General features: G+C 36.6%; 1 protein-coding gene across 4 annotated transcripts in view; it reads right to left on the bottom strand.

Annotated features, from left to right (window-relative positions):
• The window catches only part of GRIA2 (glutamate ionotropic receptor AMPA type subunit 2), a 93,910-nt gene that overhangs the window by 18,510 nt on the left and 55,818 nt on the right, over positions 1 to 19,582 (bottom strand). For all 4 annotated transcript variants that reach the window (XM_032108211.1, XM_032108209.1, XM_032108208.1 and 1 more), the window contains exons 7-12: positions 9,110 to 9,277; positions 8,733 to 8,837; positions 7,907 to 8,017; positions 6,589 to 6,795; positions 5,713 to 6,083; positions 1,693 to 1,891 (exon numbers count right to left, since the gene is read on the bottom strand). In XM_032108211.1, coding sequence (XP_031964102.1) covers positions 1,693 to 1,891; positions 5,713 to 6,083; positions 6,589 to 6,795; positions 7,907 to 8,017; positions 8,733 to 8,837; positions 9,110 to 9,277 — 1,161 coding nt within the window. The remainder of the gene's footprint in view (positions 1 to 1,692; positions 1,892 to 5,712; positions 6,084 to 6,588; positions 6,796 to 7,906; positions 8,018 to 8,732; positions 8,838 to 9,109; positions 9,278 to 19,582) is intronic.

Genomic DNA, 19,582 nt, shown 5'->3' with positions numbered 1-19,582 from the left:
AGCAGAAAGAGAGTATCATCTTGAAACTTGAGTTTCAGGCCTCTTGAAAACAAACGCTGGCAGTTGTTATTTCTCGAAAAGTAACTGGACAAGTTTAAGTGATTTTTAGCAAACAGTAGATAGAGGCATCAGGTTAAGAAGTTGTTTTGCAAATACTGTGCCCAACTTGTGATAGAAATTGCTGAGTAGAAATTTCCAGAGATCTTTACTTTTGTTTGTGCAGACCCAAATATAACTAAACCAAAGATGAAGAATATGCCCTCACAAACCCTCTACCTAATTTTTACAAAAGTAACTTTTTAGTGCTCAAGCAATCGCCAGGAACACAATTGTGTAAAAGTGGAAATATGTACATATATGCTAGGAGTACAACTAGACACTAATGCATGCACATACAAACACTTTTTGTTTAAAATATAAATGCTTAAAAATCTCTAAAAGAGAAACTATTCAAAAGAAGTGACCTACTGTTAACTCACATTCAATCCCCAGGACCCCCCTTGTAGAGTGTTCTAAAAGGTTTATGTTCACAAAACCAGAAACATGCCTGTATGCTTCTAAATGCTTCTAAAGACTCTTAGTACAAACCCAGTCTCATTTTTACCAGCTCACACACCTGATGTTAGTTTTGGTTTAGCCAACAGGAATGCAATCAGCAGCAGGTTTTATTACTGAACCTATCTTCAAAATCAGAATATTTCTACAGTTGAGACAAATATGATTGCTATTTAGTCCATTACCAGTTAAGTATGCATTATAGGATCCAGTGAAAACTATAATCTAGAAGTTACTGCTCTAATTATACAGCATATTAAAAATATCTGTGAGAATATGTTTAATTTCATTTTCATGTCAGTGTATGTTTGAAATATAAATGAATTATTTATAACTATTTTAAAATACAGTTTGTTAAATGTAACATCATGCACTAAAAAGCATGAAAACAGAAGTTTCTTTCTATTTTAGCACTTCAGATGTGTTTCCTTCATACAGTGAGAGACACACAGAGCACACAGACAAGGCGAGGCCGTTCTGGGTTTTTTCTCTCAGCAGCCTTAGTCTCTCACTCATTTGCTGGATGGATTTCACCAGGCTAGCTGATATCTCAAGGGTAGCCTCAGACTCACACATTGGAAGTTTCATGTATTTTTAAAACTGCAATACCCAGAGGCAGGAGGTGAGGACTGACAGGCTTCCAAGGCATTAATATAACACAAGTACAAGTAAGAACTGTTTTTAAAAGCAGGCATGTATTTTCTATGGCAGCTGACAGGATTATATCCCATTCCCCATCTGCAATCTTGAAAAATCATGTAGAATACTTATTAAAACGTGAATATGCACCTTCCCATGTTCTTATTCACTGTGTGGGTACCTAAAATATAGCAGAGCTATGAAACAGATAAATGACATCAACTTCCTTCTTCAAACATACCTTGTTTTTCACTGTATAGTGGAGTATTTCTTTAGGTAATGCCGCTTCACATATTTATATCAAGACCCTTATGTTTGTATATAAATAATAAAATGTAAATTACAAATAAACAGGAACACTTATACTTGTGAGTTGAGCTGTGCAGATCACACTTTCATAGCAATCTTTTAATAAAGCCAAGGGAAAACACATGTACATGATGGAAGACCTACTTAAAACAATCTTAAAAAAAAAAAAAAAAAAGTAGAGATTCTTACCCTAAAAAACTCTTTAGTGGAGCCAGAATCTAATGTTCCATAAGCAATTTCTGTTTGCTTGGAAAGATCCTCTGCACTTTCAATGGGGGACACCATCCTCTCAACCGTCAGGAAGGCAGCTAAGTTAGCCGTGTAGGATGAGATTATGATGAGGGTAAAGAACCACCACACACCTCCAACAATGCGCCCCGACAGGGATCTAGTAACAAGTATGAAATGGATTTGTAAAGTGAAATGGAAGTCCTAAAAAGGAACACGTTATCAGTTTTATGCAAATGATGCATTATACTATAGGGAAGCATTTTAGGCTATCTCAGAGTCCAGCTCTGCATATGCATCGTATGGGAAATATCAAGGCATTCTCCACTGGATCTCCTGGACTTTGCTGAAATCAGGACTCCAGAGTTTTCTTTTGGGAGAACCTAGTGATCCAGTTCTTCAAAGTTTTGACAGCCCTTGAAGACTTGAAGGAAACTGCTCCCATCATAATGTGCTATATTTAACACAAACTTTTTGTTCCCTCTGAAGCGATTTTGTGTGACATTATGATGAGGATCAAACAAAATCAGCGAAACAGTGCTTTCAGATAAACCAGTATGCACTTTAAAATCAAGGGCCTTGATTGTTTTTATAAGACATTCAGACAAAGACTGATTTCCACAAAACAATGGCTTATGCTGCTGTACACAACCTGTACTGAGAAACAAATAGCATTATTTGTAAGGAAAGCTTGCCCAGGGAATATCTATAGGCTAAAAAGTGCACACGACTTTTGAAAGATACAAGCATTTAACAAACAGAGGACTGGACATGAAATCAGTGATAATACAGAAAAATGGTGAAGAAAGTATATTTTTAAAAATAATAATAATCTGATGTTTATAACTGCAGCAGGTGGGCTCTTATGGATCTGTGTTTTGCTTCTCCTGCTCAAGAAGAAAAAAGAAAAGAGAACTCAAGAAAATTTATAAAACAGTATAAAGCACACAACTCAACTCAGTAATTTTCAATAACAGAAAACTAATATAAGAGAAATATTGATATTACATTATTGTCAAACTTGGAATTTTTTTTCATGATCCTTTAAACTTTGAAATTAATTACTACTTTGTTTTCAAACAAGATAGCATAGGAAACAGTATATAATCTTTGGAGATGTGCTTAATTACTTGGCAGAAATGTGCGTGCAGCTGAAAGTCTAGTACTAGGGCATTGCAGTAGCTTAGGTATGTCTTGGTGTGTCTCCTGTATTCATTAAGTAAACAAATTAGGAATCACAGGAACCAAATCAAATGCAACCAATTCTGGACAAATTTTTTTTTCTAATTGCTACTGTATAAAATCTCTTTCATAATTCTGACATAGAAAGATTTATTCCATGTCACAACAGTCTCACTAATTCACTCTACTACAAGAAAATCAAGTCAGATGAGGTCCAAAACGTGTTATCAAAAGGACCATAGAAAAAAAATTATTTCAAACTCATTCTAAAGTGAGATGTATTCTGCAAACATGCTTTCCATCACCTTTGAAAAAACATCACATACTTATTTTGAAATGGAGGTAATTAGAATATCAGCTAATTCTACAAGTAAAATATTGAGTTATAAGATATACTGATTATATTATATTACGTATTTACAAGGTAAAATCTGTCAATGTGTATTTAAGAACTACCAACTTTATGGAACTTTATATTGTATTGATGACACTATAAATGACAACAATTTTCAAAAGTCCATGATCTGTAAGCCACTGACTTTGTGAAAAAAGAATAAGCTCAATATGAATCCAGAAATTATGCTCCCACATGAATTTTACAAGTAGAATTATTTGGGGTGTCATTTGTATTCAACATTTCCCCAGCCAGTCTGTCACAGACTTCTTTTTTTATGTACATTTTGAAAAGTTTCTAAAATGTGCTATTATGAACCCACACTTTAGAGGCACCTTATTTACCAGACCTTTAAGAACTAAACCAAAAATTTCTGCCAACAGTTACATAAATTTGTGCACCATATTTTGTACTTAGAAAGGTATTATCTGGCAGAATGGAGAGCACACACTTCTCAGAAAAGATGAGGAAAACTTTGCTCTAAGTTATGATTATCATATAATATATTATTCTACTCTTTTGTTCCTCTACTACCCATGAGGCAACATAGGGACTGCTATTACAGACCATTTCCAGGTGGCCCAGTCTTACTCAGCACCACCTTCTATTTCAGACTCAGGGAACCCTGGTAACTTGTCTACTCTAAAAGTCTTAGAGCAATTGTCATTTATATAAGAGAAATGATTGCCATAGTGCAAAATTTAACTTCAGAAAGGTACTTTGTTGATGCCTGAAGATAGTCCTTTTTATATTTACTCTGATTCATCTGTAGGCAGTTCAAATTCCATAGTGAAATGTTTTGCAAAATCAGAAGTAACAAGTTTTTTTAGCCCTTTTCTATTTTTATAATAAACAGATAATATACAAACTAACTACCTTCCTCCAAATTATGTTTGCAATGAAATAAAGTTAAATGCTTCACTGAAACTAAATATTGAATATCCAAAATTGAGTTTCATGCACCTTTTGTGATGACCATTTGCTATCACTATTCTTGCACTACCTTTCAAAAGCTATCAAACCATATAAAACAACCATTGTGCTTTCATAGCTAGTAAAATAACAATGATAACAAGAAAAGGATCATAATTCTACTATAGCCTTGATTCAATAAAAATAATTTTGTACTAATAGGTGACTTAGCAGTCAACTCCAGCTGTGAAGTGTGCAATCAACACAAAAACCCCACAGGAGTGAAATTAACACAACTTCTCATGATCTGCAACAATTTGCCCTCTTCACTGTCTTGTCTCTTGCATAAAATTCTTACTGTGTTCCATGCCAAATGCATTGCATCTTTCATCATAAAGGCTGGCATCTCCCTCTGTGATACAGCAGCCTTTACACAGAATTGCTTAAGTTCTCACACAATAAATGCTGTTTTTTCTGCAGCAGAACAACTTGAAAACCTGCTTTTGCCTTTTGGGATGCATGACTTATATCTAAGAAACGCTCCCTTGGTATGATTTATTTTGACCACCAACCACCAGACTTGCTAGAAATTGACCTGTTCCCTGTCTTAATTCAGGATGTTTACAAGAAGTGTAATTATCCTAAGCAGTTTTAACTAAGTCTTCTGGTTTGATTTCCTTAAACCCAGCGGCCCTATTTAAATTGTTACTGTATTTCCTTCAAGCAGCAAACAGCTATTTACCTACCTACTTACCATATTGCTGAAACAAGGCTAGAACCACTTGTGCACAAGCAAAATAGAATATTTAATAAACTGCAAAGGAATTAAGTGCTTTACAGTTGTCCCTAATCAAGTAGAAGAAAATCCATGAGGAATTAAGCACTTATGAACTGGACCTTCAGATTCATTTTCGCAACTTCCTTTGTGAATTCTCTAAAACTAGGACATGTAAAAACAGCAGTTTTTCAAATACCCACATGAAATTAGAGCCATCATGAGACTTTTATTTCAGTTCAAGGCTCTCTTGGAGAGTAAGAACGTGTTCATAACCATGTTATGATATGTAGTGAGTTTTAGAGGGAAAGTGCTGCCTGTGTAGTTCGTGACTAGTATGTTATCCTTTTTTCCCACTACAGTTGTTGTGAACCACGTGCACTGTCAACTGTAAAATGGGAATATGCAGCAAAAACACGGTACCCCTCCAAGAAGGCATGGAATGATGTGAACCTTATGCATTTTACAGTCTCTTCATGGTGTATATAAATCCACTTGGAAAATTTATGATCGACATTAAGACGGTATCGATCAACTACATCCTGACCCTATGTCACAGACAAGTGCTTTTATTTCAAGGACTTCTGTGACTTTAGGGAGGAAAAAAACCATTGCAATAATTTCTCTCCAAGAATGAAAATATATGCACCATGAACCTCTTCTGGCTGAGATGGCTGAGACCAAAAATGCACAAAGTTGAAATGAGTGAGTAACCAACCTTGGCGAAATATCGCATCCTTGCTGCATAAAGGCACCCAGGGAAAACCAGAGACTATTAAATATCCCAAATTCATTAGTTGATTCATTAGTTTGCGTTTCTCTTCCATCTTCAAATTCCTCAGTGTGCCACTCGTATGGGCTAAATCTGCTGACCAGGAATAAAACTACACTGACCCCAATGTAGGCAAAAACAATGCACATCCAGATTTCATATGCTAACGGATCAAGAAAGGAAAACACTCCTGGCTTGGACTTCTGAGGCTTCTTGATCATTATTGATATCCCCAGGCTCATAAAGGGCTTTGAGAAGTCAATCACCTCTTCTCTCACCAATGTTATAGTTAATGGAGCGATTGCAATATCGGCTTTCTGTAAAGGAAGACAAAAAAAGCAAATAATAGCTAATGCAATGAACAAAGCAAAAAATGGTTTCATTTCTATGGTATTTCACAAATAGAAAATAGGACAGCAGAGACACCAGCAACATTTGTTTCACTGAGAACATCCTGTGGAGAATTTCAGAAATTTTCAGTTGAGCTCATATTGAAATACATACAGCCATATGGCTGATGTAATCTAAGTTTTTGCTTTTATATATGCCCTATTAAAAGCATATGGCATTTAGAAGTTTAGCAAAGTACTTAGCTTTTCACCTGGTCAGGAGGATGAAATATGCATTCACGTCCCCCCATCTTCATTTGCATTTAAAATGTAATTTAAAGTTTTACTTTCAAAATTTTTCAAGCCATTAGATGTTAATAATTCCTATCAAATTAATTAAATAACTTCCCTACACTCTAGAGAGAAAACGAAACCAAATCCCACTCCTTCCATCAGTCATCTTTAATGGCTTTATTATAGAAAATTTTCTTACCCCATAAACAAGTTCTCCAACCATCCCATTCCAGATTTTGGTGTCTGCATCCCTTGCCCCATACTTGCCATCCCCAACAATTGTAAGCTTATATTTGAATCCACAGTGCTTAGCAATTTCTGTAGCTAAGTCCACACAATAGCCCTCATATCGATCATTTCCTTCAAGCATTTCGTGATTTTTCTTCATCATGACATATGGGGACTCCTGCACAGAAAGAACTTGCCTTAGCTACTTGACAGAGATGTTCATCAGTTGTACACGTCACACATAAGTAAGTTCCCTTTTACATGTGAAAAGAGAGAGCGGATACCATCTGTATCATACATGCTATGTATACGTTAGTTGTTAATTATTAATGTGACATGTCTTTAACACAGTTAAAAGCTGCATTCTCCAGAGTTATACACAAATAACAATACTTACAGGCATAGGGATTCCCAGAAGTATGTTAATAATGACCATGAATGTTAACAGGAGTTATGCATTCAGAGAAGAAAGAGTAAATTCCAAAATCAGTTTCTTTCTCTCATACAGTTTCGATGGAAGAAGGCAAAGGTATTTAGTTGCTTGTTGTCTTATACAAGAAAATTATTTTCTATTTCACAATGACATCTCTCCCTGGGAAAACACTTGAGGCTCTCAAGGCTGTATTTTTATTAAATTGCTAATTTAACAATAGCTAAGATATCTATAACTATGCACTGAAGTTCTATCATCAGCAAAATTGGTGATGAGTCATCAGTCATATTAATATATTTCCTCTTTGCTCAGTTGTTACAGAACTGTTCTTGCATCCAGAGAAATTCCTACGCTAACCTATGGCTCATCCAAACTGATAAACAAGCTGTGTAATTTACAAAAAAAAAAAGCTCTTCTATGATAATATACAATTTAATTTTCTAAACAACCAGAATACAACATTTAACATTTCATTTTACACTTTACCAATCCATAGCAGCTACAATCCTGAAGCATAAGAACAAGTCTCTTTGTCAAAATCTCTTCTCTAAAATGAACACTATGGTTCTGCCTCTCAGAAAGTTCCTCTCCTTTGGAAGCAGGTATTTAATTTCCATTTTCAGATTTAAAAAACCATAACTTTCTCGGATGTTCAAAGACCATTCATCCTCTACAGATCAAAACCATATCCTGAATCACATACATTTCCTTAACTTCTAGATTTTATTATGTACCACAGGGAATAACAGCTCACAACCTCAAATAATAAAAAGACAGTATATTTAAACTAACATAATGTTGAGAAACAAATCATTGTAGGACAGACTGTCTTCTGACAAAATAGGAGGTTAATTACCAAAATAGTGGTGACAATAATAGTCTTATTCTCTAGTCCTGAAGATTCATTTCCGAGAGGGCCGTCAAGAGGATTCACAACCATTTTGTCCACTTCACTCCAATATCCAATCTAAAGAGAGTGTACAGGATGCACAGACACCAGTGAATATGAACTTTTCTAGAAAAGGTAAAGCATGTTATTACTATGCCCTTGATTTTGCTCACAGAGAACTATCTCAGCTATGGATTTACCACTGTAAGCATTTCTATTTATGTAGTGAAAAACTACAACGAACAGTAAAAAGAATGAACTAATGACATTTGTTCACATTACTTTGTCTAAAGCAGGTATACCATTTTTATTCACATATTAACAGGTTTTAATATCAACATCACACACTGTAAAACTGAAATAGTACAGATAAGCAAAACATGAGAAACTGGTTTTTCCTGAAAGATTTGAAATTAGAGCGGGAAGACAAACTCGCTTATAAAAACATCACTTGAAAGCTTTTGTCATTCAGAAGTGTATTTTGTCATTCAGAAGCATATTTCTCCAGATGCTGGCTCACATTTAGCAATGCAGATCAGAAAGCAAAAAATTTAATCCGCAAAACTGAAAGGAAAACACTCTTCTGTAGTACTTACCAGAAATAATAATTCATATTTGTTAGAAAGAAATAATACATATGTTTACTTCGTTCTGCAAGACCACTGTAGAATACACCCATGAATAAATATTATCAGAACTCATGCTTTAATTAATCTAATGTTTCAGTACCTACCTTAACCCATTGCTTAGAACGGTAAAACCTTTAAAGACACTGCAAGACAATTCAAATTACCTTCCGAGGACCAGTACTTTTAAGTTCCATGACGTTTATTGTAAAATTGATTCTCTTTCCATTCTGATCAAACTTTATGTTTCCTGTTAGCCCTTCCACCTGAACCTGTAATAGATGAAAATGGAAATGGTAGGAAAATTTTGTTTCTTTTTAGAAAATGCATTTTTATTTCCACAAATGATTACTGATATTTCAAAAACATTCACTTTAGAGTCATTTTCATATGCAATATACTATCTTAGCCAGGTTCCTGAGGACTTTACTTCCACATTATTCTCAGCAAGATCCAGACAGGTTAGGAGACTAGAAGATTTTTTCCATAAATATAGAGAACTTGACACATGCACTCATCCCAGCATCCACTCCAGGGAAGCTACCTGTTTCAATGCCCTTTCTATTTCTACACCATGACCCCAAGGTACAGCTGGATTTGCAAGACAATCTCCAGCATTTCCTCTTCTGGAGATCTCAATCCTCTGTTTACGCAAATTACGGAAAGCTTCTGTCATCACTTGAACAGCATCATAGGTCAGAGCAGAGGTATACTGAAAAGAAGTGAAAATATTTAATTAAAAAGCAGCTTCAGCTTCACTATACCAATTCACTTGGTAATCCATTAAACACTAGAAAAGATAGTAAGATATACTTGAAATCAATCCACTTTTTCCTTAGTTACCCTCTGCGGGGCATCCATGAAAGTTAATCATGTATTCATCAGAATGGTTAGGGGCAGTGCCAATAAATCCAAACTAAAGATTTACAGCTGTTTTCAGTGTGAATTACATTTTTTCCCACTACAGCTGTGTAAAAATCCTGTTTGCAGATATGGCTGGAAGTCCATGTAGGTGAAAGGGAAAAAAAGAAATAATTTTCAGTGTTTAACCTGAGTTAGCCTGTAAAAATAAGAAATTGTTCCTCTGATTACACTCTTGATAGAGAAGCATTTATTCACAGATCTCTAGACTTCATCTCCTCCCACATATATACACACAAACCCAAAGAGCATGTATTTGTACATACATGTGCTTAACTTTTTCCCATTAAATATAAAATCTCAGGGGTAGCTACTTTCAAGTATGCAATATCTTGTCAACACCACACAAAACAGTTTTGGGACTGAGATGCCTGGAAAAAATGGTGTCCCTCGGAGAGCTCCATGTTCCTAATCTGACATAGTATAAGGAGCTTTACAACTTCTGAGACATCAGAGAGGAGTCCTGTGATCACATGCATGAGAAACTGGGGCTAAATGGTCAAAACCTATTTTCTTCAGTGACTGGAAAATTTTACATCTCAACCAACTAACTGAACTGAAACCACATGTGCACATACACTGAGGACTTTGTTGGACTGGCTTTTTGAGTCTGGAACACCGCAATTATGCCAAATATAGGGGCCATTTTTGGAAATATGGGCCAGAATATAACTACTTAGAGGCACATGAATGAACGGAATGATCCCTGTGAAGGCTATTAGATGCTGCAAATATATAAACTGTAAAGTGGAGAAAAATGATGTATTAGCTCTCTGCTTCAATGGCTCAGACTTTAATGAGAATTTTAATTAGTTAGCTCAAGTCATGCAGAAGGCTCTTGTAATTGTAACCAAAGCAAGTTCCTGAACTGAGATTAATTTTTATATGCAACTGTTAGACCTTAGAAAAGGAAGAAAAGGAAAGTAGAACTCTTTTTTTAAGCTTGGTAAGCTCAGTGACCAGTGCGAATCTTCTCAATAAAGTTTTCTCAGTGACTTGTACAGAATCTTTAAAGGGATCGGAACAGCAGAAGAATGAAGTGAAAGACTGTCTGGAGCCACTACTACTTCCTCCTACTGGAGCAGCAGTGATTAAGTGAATTTGGAGATGAGGAGAAGGTACAGAGAAAGGACCCTGACTAGCAGTACTACTTTAAACATTGATTGCTCTTTGCAGTTCAGAAACATACTGTGCCACACCAGTGTCCTGCGAAACTTTGGACACAGCACTGTCATTAACCACCAAAACGGACTTTGGGTAGCAGAGAAAGTAAGAGCTTGGAATTGAGAAGCTATAATGCTATCTAATTCAGTTATTCTGTGATTCACTGAATCACTGAGATATATTTAATGCATTCTCTCAAGAATATTATTTCTATAGTATATAATTATTGGCCTGAATATTCACAGCTCAGTGATACACGAGGGTTTTGTAGAGCTTTGCCTATCAATCAGTATCTGTATGTGCATATGTGTCATCACATGTATAAAATCTACATGTCATAATTTAGGTTAAGACAGCTTTAATCTAAGGATCTCAAAATATTTTACAAGCACTGTTGGAGATGCCATGAAAACAAACAGCCCATGCATCATTTCTTACTGCTTTATTGTGCAAACACTTTCAGCTCCTAATAACCTTCATGGGGCTCATTAAAACTATCTGCAGCTTCATAAATAGATGTAAAGTTGACAAACTAAACCAAAGTGAACTCATTACCATAAACAAGAAATGACAGACCAATAACCTGCTCATGCAGAGGTGTGTGTGTGTGTCTGCATAATAAATAAAATGGTCATAAGTTAAAGGCTGCATTAGCCCTGCCTTGATTCACTTTGTTTTACTGGAGATTCATCCACATTCTGATCTACACTATTAAAATAAATGGGAGCACTATTTGGAACATTATTCTGTGGAAGTGGGATGGGGTCTTACTTCTTAATACTTCTATGGCACTGTAAATCCCCCAACTTCATTTCAGTTCCTTTCAACTGTACATAACAAGATCAGCAACTTTACTACAAAATGAAATAGGTGCTATACCAGAGCTCTTAACAGAATCACTTGCATTGATTATAGCATGGCAAAGAATATGCTAAAAAACCATCCTGCATCTCACAATTTTAGAACTATGATAACAAGCTGATAATATAAACTGCCTAAAGATTTTATGCCATTTGCTATGAAACATGGATTGCATGAATGTCATATGAATTTTCTCTAAGTAGATGCCTTAATTACCAAGCAGTGAAAACACAAGGCCCATGTAATTTTCTTCAACTTAAATTTCTAACTTAACTTTCTACCTTCAACTTAAATGTTCTATAGACCTTAGTAAAACCTGTAAGCTGCAATTGCACTGATGAATTTAAAGACAAAACAAAGTCATTCCAGACAAAGCAGAAGTTATTACTCATTTGCTGTCCAAGAAAAACTGGCAAGATGTTGCCTTTTGTAACCAGATGTTTTCCAGTAACTCAGAAATCCTTAGCTGAAAGGACCAAGATTCTATTTTGTACAGTCAGTAACTGAATCTTCTGAAGGTGAAATTGCAGGAACTACCCCAGAAGCACAAGATTTTGTTATACATATATTTCAAAATTATAAGATATAAGAAAGCTAAGTTAGCCTGTTAGACCTGTATTTCACTCAATGCCTGTTCCATGTGCTCAAGACAAAGCTGAAAGATATGATTAGACATTTGAAATAATTGAAACAGTATACTTAAGCAGTGGAAAACAAATAAAAATGTGAAGACATAAATCCAAGAAAAGAAAAAAAAAGAAAAAAGGAAAGTGTTCTGAATTACAAGAAGTCAAATTCTTTTCCTCTTGATTTGGATATCTGCAATGTCTAAATCTGTCCTTGACAGATTAGCTTGAGTTTGGGTTTTTTGGTTTTTGGGGTTTTTTTTTGTTTTTTTTTTTTTTTTTTTTTACAGTCAGAGAAGAGTAATAAACATTCTAAGATGTGATTCATTTGACTAGTTAGACACCTTCTTGGAAGAGAAATTAATTGTGCTTTTGATTCCACTCACTTGATGTCCAGTGACTTTTGAGACTAGGGAGGAATTGAGAGCGATCAGCTTAGGTACAGATGTTTACACTGTAGACACACTAATAACAACCTACAACCACTCAAAAGGACTATGAATTAGCCATTCATCCCTAACCCAACACAACAGTGAGAAGGACAAACAAAATAACAGGAACATTTTGGCAGGGACTCTACCAGCTATGTCAAAGAAAGCAGGGCTGTTGTACAAGACACTGGGCAGACCTCAGCTAGAATGGCAGATCCAGCTGCAGCAGTGCTCAAGTAAGGCAGAAATCAGTCTGCAACAAGCACAGATGGAGGTTCCTCACAGTGTACGGGGGGCTGCTGTAGGAACAGCAGGAAAGGGAAACTGCATCACTAACAGAGGCTAAGAAAAGGGAGGTCTAAAATCTGATACAAATATTTTCCCTTGGAGAGCAGTAAAATTCTGAGAGAGGAAATACAGGAAATGTTCTTTGCTGCAAGAGCAGGAGGGTAGAATCAATCAGTATAAACACACTTCTACATTTTTTCCTTATATTTAAACAATTTAAATACCAGCAAATATACAAAATAAATTATAATAAAATCTCTCATCTGAATTTTGCCCATTTTTTCCCTCAACAAAGTACTTCTCTACTTAAATGCTAGTATAAACAACAGAAGCAGAAAGATTGATAAAACAAGTAAACACACAAGCAAAAAGAAATGAGACACAAAGTTACTTGTCAAGAACTAGAAAAGGAACTGGGCAACTGTCTCTTGTACTTTCAGTGCAGTCAAACTGATGCAACAGCAGACACCTTATTTCCCTTATTTCCTTAAGGGTCTTTAGTGTAGCTGGGAGCTATTTTGAAACAGATAGTATTACAGACACTTTGAAAAATACTTGAAAGTGGTCTGACAGATAAGAAAGTGAATACAAAATTACCTAATTGATAGGAAATGGCTATGTCCTTCTGGAGCTCATGGCACCTTGCATACCATCCTGACAGGACATGGAAACACGAAGAGCTACTTCCAATAGAAACAAGAAACATTGTCAAATCTTGTACACAGAAGTGTAATTGGAAGTGAAGATGGCCTTTGACTGTGCCCATAATCATGCTTTGCTCTCATCTGCTTTGTGCAGGCATTAGCAAGAGTGGGGGTGTGTGTGCAGCAGCCTGCTGGGCTGGTTGCCGTTCAGACTGCAAATGGGCCTTTAGCACCTGAGCATCTTCATTACCTATGGCCATGTTTCAAATACTGCAATGTGAGATAGAGGTCAGGCAGCCCAGAAGAGACAGTGCATGGCTCCTCCTCTTTGTTAGGATGGTGCTCTTGTGAAAATAGGCAGTCTTAGCTGAGAATAATTGCATATACACAGGACTTTTTTTATAACAACCCCGGTTCTGACTAAATGGGGAATATAAATTAATAAAATGTAAAATTACCTGATCTTTTAAAAAATTATCCTAAGTTAATCTCAGTAAAGATGGGGTTAGAGACCAAGCCCTATTTATCGTAATGAATATACTATCTTTATTAAATTTTTTTTCTTAAAGTTGTGCAGTCACATCAACTTACACTTTGATAACAGCCTTTATTCAAACACAATTGCAGCACTCTGTGTGCATAGAAAAGCTAAACAAATAGGCATTTTTGCTTTGAAGTGCCATACTGGCATAAGATGCAAAGAACACCTCAAGGAACCTGTCGCCTTAGAAAAACTTGTGTTCAGCTCCAAAACTGCTATCCAGAAAATCTAATGATTTTTGGACATGTTTATGTGTTTTAATTATCTCTTTGCTTGGTTTAGAAAGGCTGCTTTCTGGGCACACCCAGAACAGCCAGCGCAGCTAGGCACCTGCCGAAGCCTGAATCCCTGGAAGTCTGACTCTTATTTGAAAGACAACTCACAGCACATCCGGCAGAGACTGACAAGACTGGGGCACTGCAATTATCCTAATGCTCCCACTGTAGGATATTTATAGGAGAAAGTGACCTTCTTTCACTCTTTTAAAAACTGAATATAGCAAAGATCACAAGATTTATGAAGCCCAAAGTGCTTGGCCTTTCTACCTATTTTATCTACTACTCTAATAGGAATGAGATTCCTAAACGGTAATTCCTCCCCCAAGATTGCTTCCAGTTCAGAACAATCTTCTCACTAGAGTCATCAGAAGTGCTAATCTAGCAGAAGAAAAAGAGTGAAGGAGTGCAGGTGGGCAGGTACATACTTTTTTTTTTTTTTTTTTTTTTTAATTTTTTTTTTATTTTACACTGAGATCAGAGGTTTTAAAGTATTTCGGTCTTCCATTAGAGAAAATGAAAAACCATTTACTTGGATTTGAATTCACAGAGCTTTACAGAAATAATAAAAATAATTATATGGATTTGAAGCCACAGCATTTTACTTATAAAAGATCCTGTTGTATTCTAATCATGCCACTGCCTGTGGAAAATATACATACTAACAAAATAAATAAGATTTTTAGAATGATTTGTGTAATCTTACTTCTATCTTAGAATACACCTGCAAAAGTCAATGCCACTGATAATAAAATCACCTTGAATTCACTGCAAAACACAAAGATATACAACTTTTTAATTGTTACCATATGAATACACAAAACCTTTTTCTTCAAGGCTAAGCCAGAGCGAAGTATGTCACTCTTCACAGTATTAAAAATCAGCAGGATCCAGCAGCAAAAACTGAAGCCTTTGGTCACAGCAGTGAAAACAGACCAAGTTGGGAAATCTCACAGGATGAGAACAAAATGCATAACTAGAAAGGCAAAAGACTTCTCTGAAAAAAATACACTCCAAGAAATGGATTTGAAAGAGTTGCTCTGAGTGTTTGAAATGTTAAAGTGTGTGTGGGGGGGGGGAGGTTTGGGGGTTTTTTGGTGTTTGTCGTTTTGTTGGGTTTTCTGTTTGTTTTTTTGGGATTTTTTTTTTTTTTTTTGCAGGAGGGGGAAGGGGAGAAAAAAAACCAATCAGCAATTCTCATCATACATACTTGGTGTTCTAAGAATTTTCAAAATGTGCCATTTAAAACTAATAGTAATAATTCAAGTCTTAAATTTAAAACAATAGGAGAAAAAGAAAGAAACACAAAAAACCCTAAACCACAATTCCCCATTTTCATTACCACTCCTCATCTACCCTAATCAGCAACAAGATACCTGTTGTAACAAGATGAACAGCTTTCTCCTGTTTGCTCCAATTTAATTTCCAAGCAGAACACTACTAGAATTGAATACATCATTTTTAGCAGGTTACTGATTTTACCAAGACATAGTTATTGTCAAATAATAAACACTTCCTTTTCACTTTTCTGCCACCCCATGCTAGATAATATGGGCAGCTACCTACATTAATGGCTCTTTAATACCAGACCTGCCCCAGAAATAAACCTGCATGTCTCCTCTCCTTTTTCACTGAAGTATACCCAGGGCTTCCCCTCCTCCCTTATTCCCCTGACCCGAGAAACTGTCAGCCACAGATGCTCTCCAGCTCTGAGCTGCACCTCTTTTCTGTCTTTTGCTCACATTTTAACAGCCTCTTTTCACTTTGCTGACCCCTTTTTTGCATGACATCATTCCTCCTCCTACTACTATTTTTATCTTTGTCTATGACTCCCTCTTCTCCTCTTATCCCCATTTCTCCATCAAGCTCTACTGCCCTAAATGACATTGATCCTTGTGAAGCCAGAGGTATGGCTGACCTTGATGAACAATTGGATCATGAAGGAATAGTAGCTTTTCCTGTTTATATCCACCATATCCAGATGAATTGCTGGTTGAAAAAAAGCAAGGCAGAGTTCCTGGGAAAACAGGCAGAAGGAATCCACTGCACTTTGTTGGCTGAAGATCCTTAAAAATTTGTAATTACTAAGAATAAGTGGATTCAAATTCAAAGAAACATAGCTTCATAGAGACATCAGGAATTGGCTCTGTAGTTTTCTCAAGTCTGCTTTAGCACAGTTCAGCCACTTTTACTTGCAGGATCGAAGGATCTGGGTCAATTGGCCTTTTGTATGTCTGAGATAAATCTACAGATATTGCCTCAAACCACCCACTGCTTTCAGTGACTAAACATTCCATTCTTTAATTGAATTTTCTTAAAAAAAAAAAAAAAACAAAAAACCAAACTAAACCAACTATGCTGGAATGAGTGATTACTTATGCAAAACAGCCTTTAGCTATTAAAAAGAAGCATGAAGTTTAACACTGAAATTTCTTATGCCCACATTTTTTGTATGTATTTTTTCAAATAGAGAAGACTGAATACTGGGATTTGAAAGCCCAGTGAAACCAGATAGCCGGAACACCAACTGCTAGATGCATATTTTTTTTAAGACCAGGAAACCAAAATGCAAAGACTGGAAACAGACAGAAAAATCTCACAAACCTACAGTTTTATAAGGGCACTTAGGAAAAAACAAATATACTCCAGATCAGTTCCTGGTTAGACCTCGTAATAAATATTAAAAATAACTATTTTTTAAAAAAATCTTATTTATAAATCTTTATGATGTACTTGAATTAGGACATATTAGGACAAAATCATAGTTTTCTATTAAAACTGTAGCAGGTGCAACAGAATATCCCTTATAACTCTTATTAAAATTCACTGCATTATAAAACCATTCTCTAACACACTGCAATCATAAGAGGCATGGCCCAAAAAAAGGTATTGTCTAATTCATCAACTGTACACTTTTGCTTCCTCATCTATATCTAGACAAACTGCCTTCTGAATTTTCAGTTTGAGTAATTGTTTTCAGTGTTTTCTTCTTTGTTCACATTGTTTTCTTCTTTGCTCCTTATTATAAGTGAGTCATCTAAATGTTAATTATTTCTGCAAGGTAAACAATTGTGTGCTATGTATTTTCATTTTTTTTTTCTGCATGTTATCTGTATTGCATCCTTGAGGTAAATTAGCACCAGCAGAGCTCAACCAGCATCTTTCAGTTACAAGCATCATTACTCCTGACTTATGGTTTCATAATAATTGCCCAAAAGACTGTATGACTTGACTATAAAGAAGAAACTTGAAAACATGAAAATACTAAAGACAAAATCAGGAGGTAAAAACAATCTAGTGTTTTGGTATCTTAGCTATACATTGGTTGGGTGAGGAAAGAGATTATGAAGTCAGAAATACAATCATGAAAGAACATCTGAAACATTATGTGCCAGCATGAAACAGTTACATCCACCCAAAATAGCTGCAGAAAGTACCAGGGTTGTTATCATCATCCAACACAATGGGATTCTCTGAGTTTGAGCTGATTTAGGTCTTCAACTAGGCAGCCCCAAAATCTTTTCTGCATGCTGCACATAGTTTTTGTGTATACCATACCCAAGTTGTCTCAGGCACTTCAAGCCTCAGGTTGCTCTTAGAAAAGCTTACCACAGAGTAGGATGGCTTGAACAGACTTGTAGAACAGACTATTTCAGTTGGACAGATCTACAAGGATTATCTAGTCCAACTGCCTGAACAATTCAGGGCTGACCAATTCTAAAGTGTGTTTTTAACAGAATTTCCAAATGCCTCTTAAACAGAGACAGGCTTGGGGCATCGACCAGCTCTCATGGAGGGCTGTTCCTGTGTCTGACCACCCTAAAAAAATTAAAGAAATGTAAAGAAATGCTTCCAAAGGCCCAGTCTGAACCTGTTCTGGTGCAGCTCTGAACCATTCCCACACATCCCCCTGTCACTGGATACCAGGCAGTAGATCTCAGCACTGGCCTCTCTACTTCCCCTCCTCAGAAAGCTGTAGAGAGCAATGGGGTCAGTCCTCAGCCTCCTCTTCTCCAAAGAAGACTAGTTCAGAGCCCTTAGCTGTCCCTCATAGGACATGCCTACTTCAAGCTCAGTACTGATTTGGGGGGTTGACTGTGGATGGACACTAGATGCCACCAAAGCTGTTCTGTCACTCCCTTCCTCGGAGGGATGGGGAAGAGAAAATAAAATGAAAGGCTCATGGCTTGGGATAAGGGTAGGGAGAGATCACTCAGCAATAACTGTAACAGGCAGAACAGACTCAACTTGGAAAAAAATTAATTTATTATCAATCAAACCATAGTAAGATAATATGAAAATAAAACCTAAATCTCCAAACATCTCAACCCACTTCTCCCTTCTTCCTGGGCTCAACTTCCCCCACAAATTCTTTATACCCCATTCCCACAATGGCACAGGGGGATGTGGAATGGGGGTTGCAGTCTGCTCAGCACCCATCTCTGCCACTGCTTCCTCCTCACAGGGCAGACTCCTCACACTCTTCCCCTGCAGGGAAATCTCGGCTCTGGCACCTGGAGCCCCTCCTGCCCTTCCTTATGCACTGACTGTCTGCAGGGCTGTTTCTCTCATATATTGTCACTCCTCCCTCTGGCTGCTGTTGTGCAGCAGCTTTTTCCCCTTCTTGAATGTGTTATCCCAGAGGCACTACCACCTGCGCTGATGGGCTCCGCCTTGGCCAGCGGTGGATCCGTCTTGGAGTCGGCTGGTATTGGCTTCACTGGACATGGGGGAAGCTTCCAGAAGCTTCTCACAAAAGCCACCCCTGTAGTCCCCTTCTCCCAAAACCCTGCCACATAAAGGCAATACAACTTATGTCTCACTAGCCTTCAAGAGATACGGATTGAGCTTATTCCAGCAAATAGACCAAAGGCTGACCCTAAGAGAATAGGTTAATCAGATCAGCAAATTGGAGCAGCTGGATGTGAATGGACGTGTTGTCCTTCAGTGTCCTTCAACAAGATCAAGAAGCTTGCCTTAAACATAACAGTCTGGCACAACACTAAGGCTACGAAAGTCCACCATATTTGTAAATATGTAATACTGGATCAAAAGAAAATTTCAACTTGTTATTATTAAGCCTTTACAAAATTAAACATGCATTTTTCTTTCTGCTACTTGACAAAAACTTAGCCAGGATGTTCAACTGTATGTTTCAACATCTACACATTAGGTCTTCTAGAACTGCCTGCATAGACTGAAAACACCCTGGTTACAACAGACATGTTTTAAATTTAATCTGGAGTAAAGCAGGTATCAGCGCTAA

The sequence above is a fragment of the Corvus moneduloides genome, chromosome 5 (genome assembly GCF_009650955.1).
Source record: "Corvus moneduloides isolate bCorMon1 chromosome 5, bCorMon1.pri, whole genome shotgun sequence".
Taxonomy (NCBI): Eukaryota; Metazoa; Chordata; class Aves; order Passeriformes; family Corvidae; genus Corvus; species Corvus moneduloides.
Note: the sequence above shows the minus strand (reverse complement) of the source record. Positions and strands in the feature narration are given on the sequence as shown.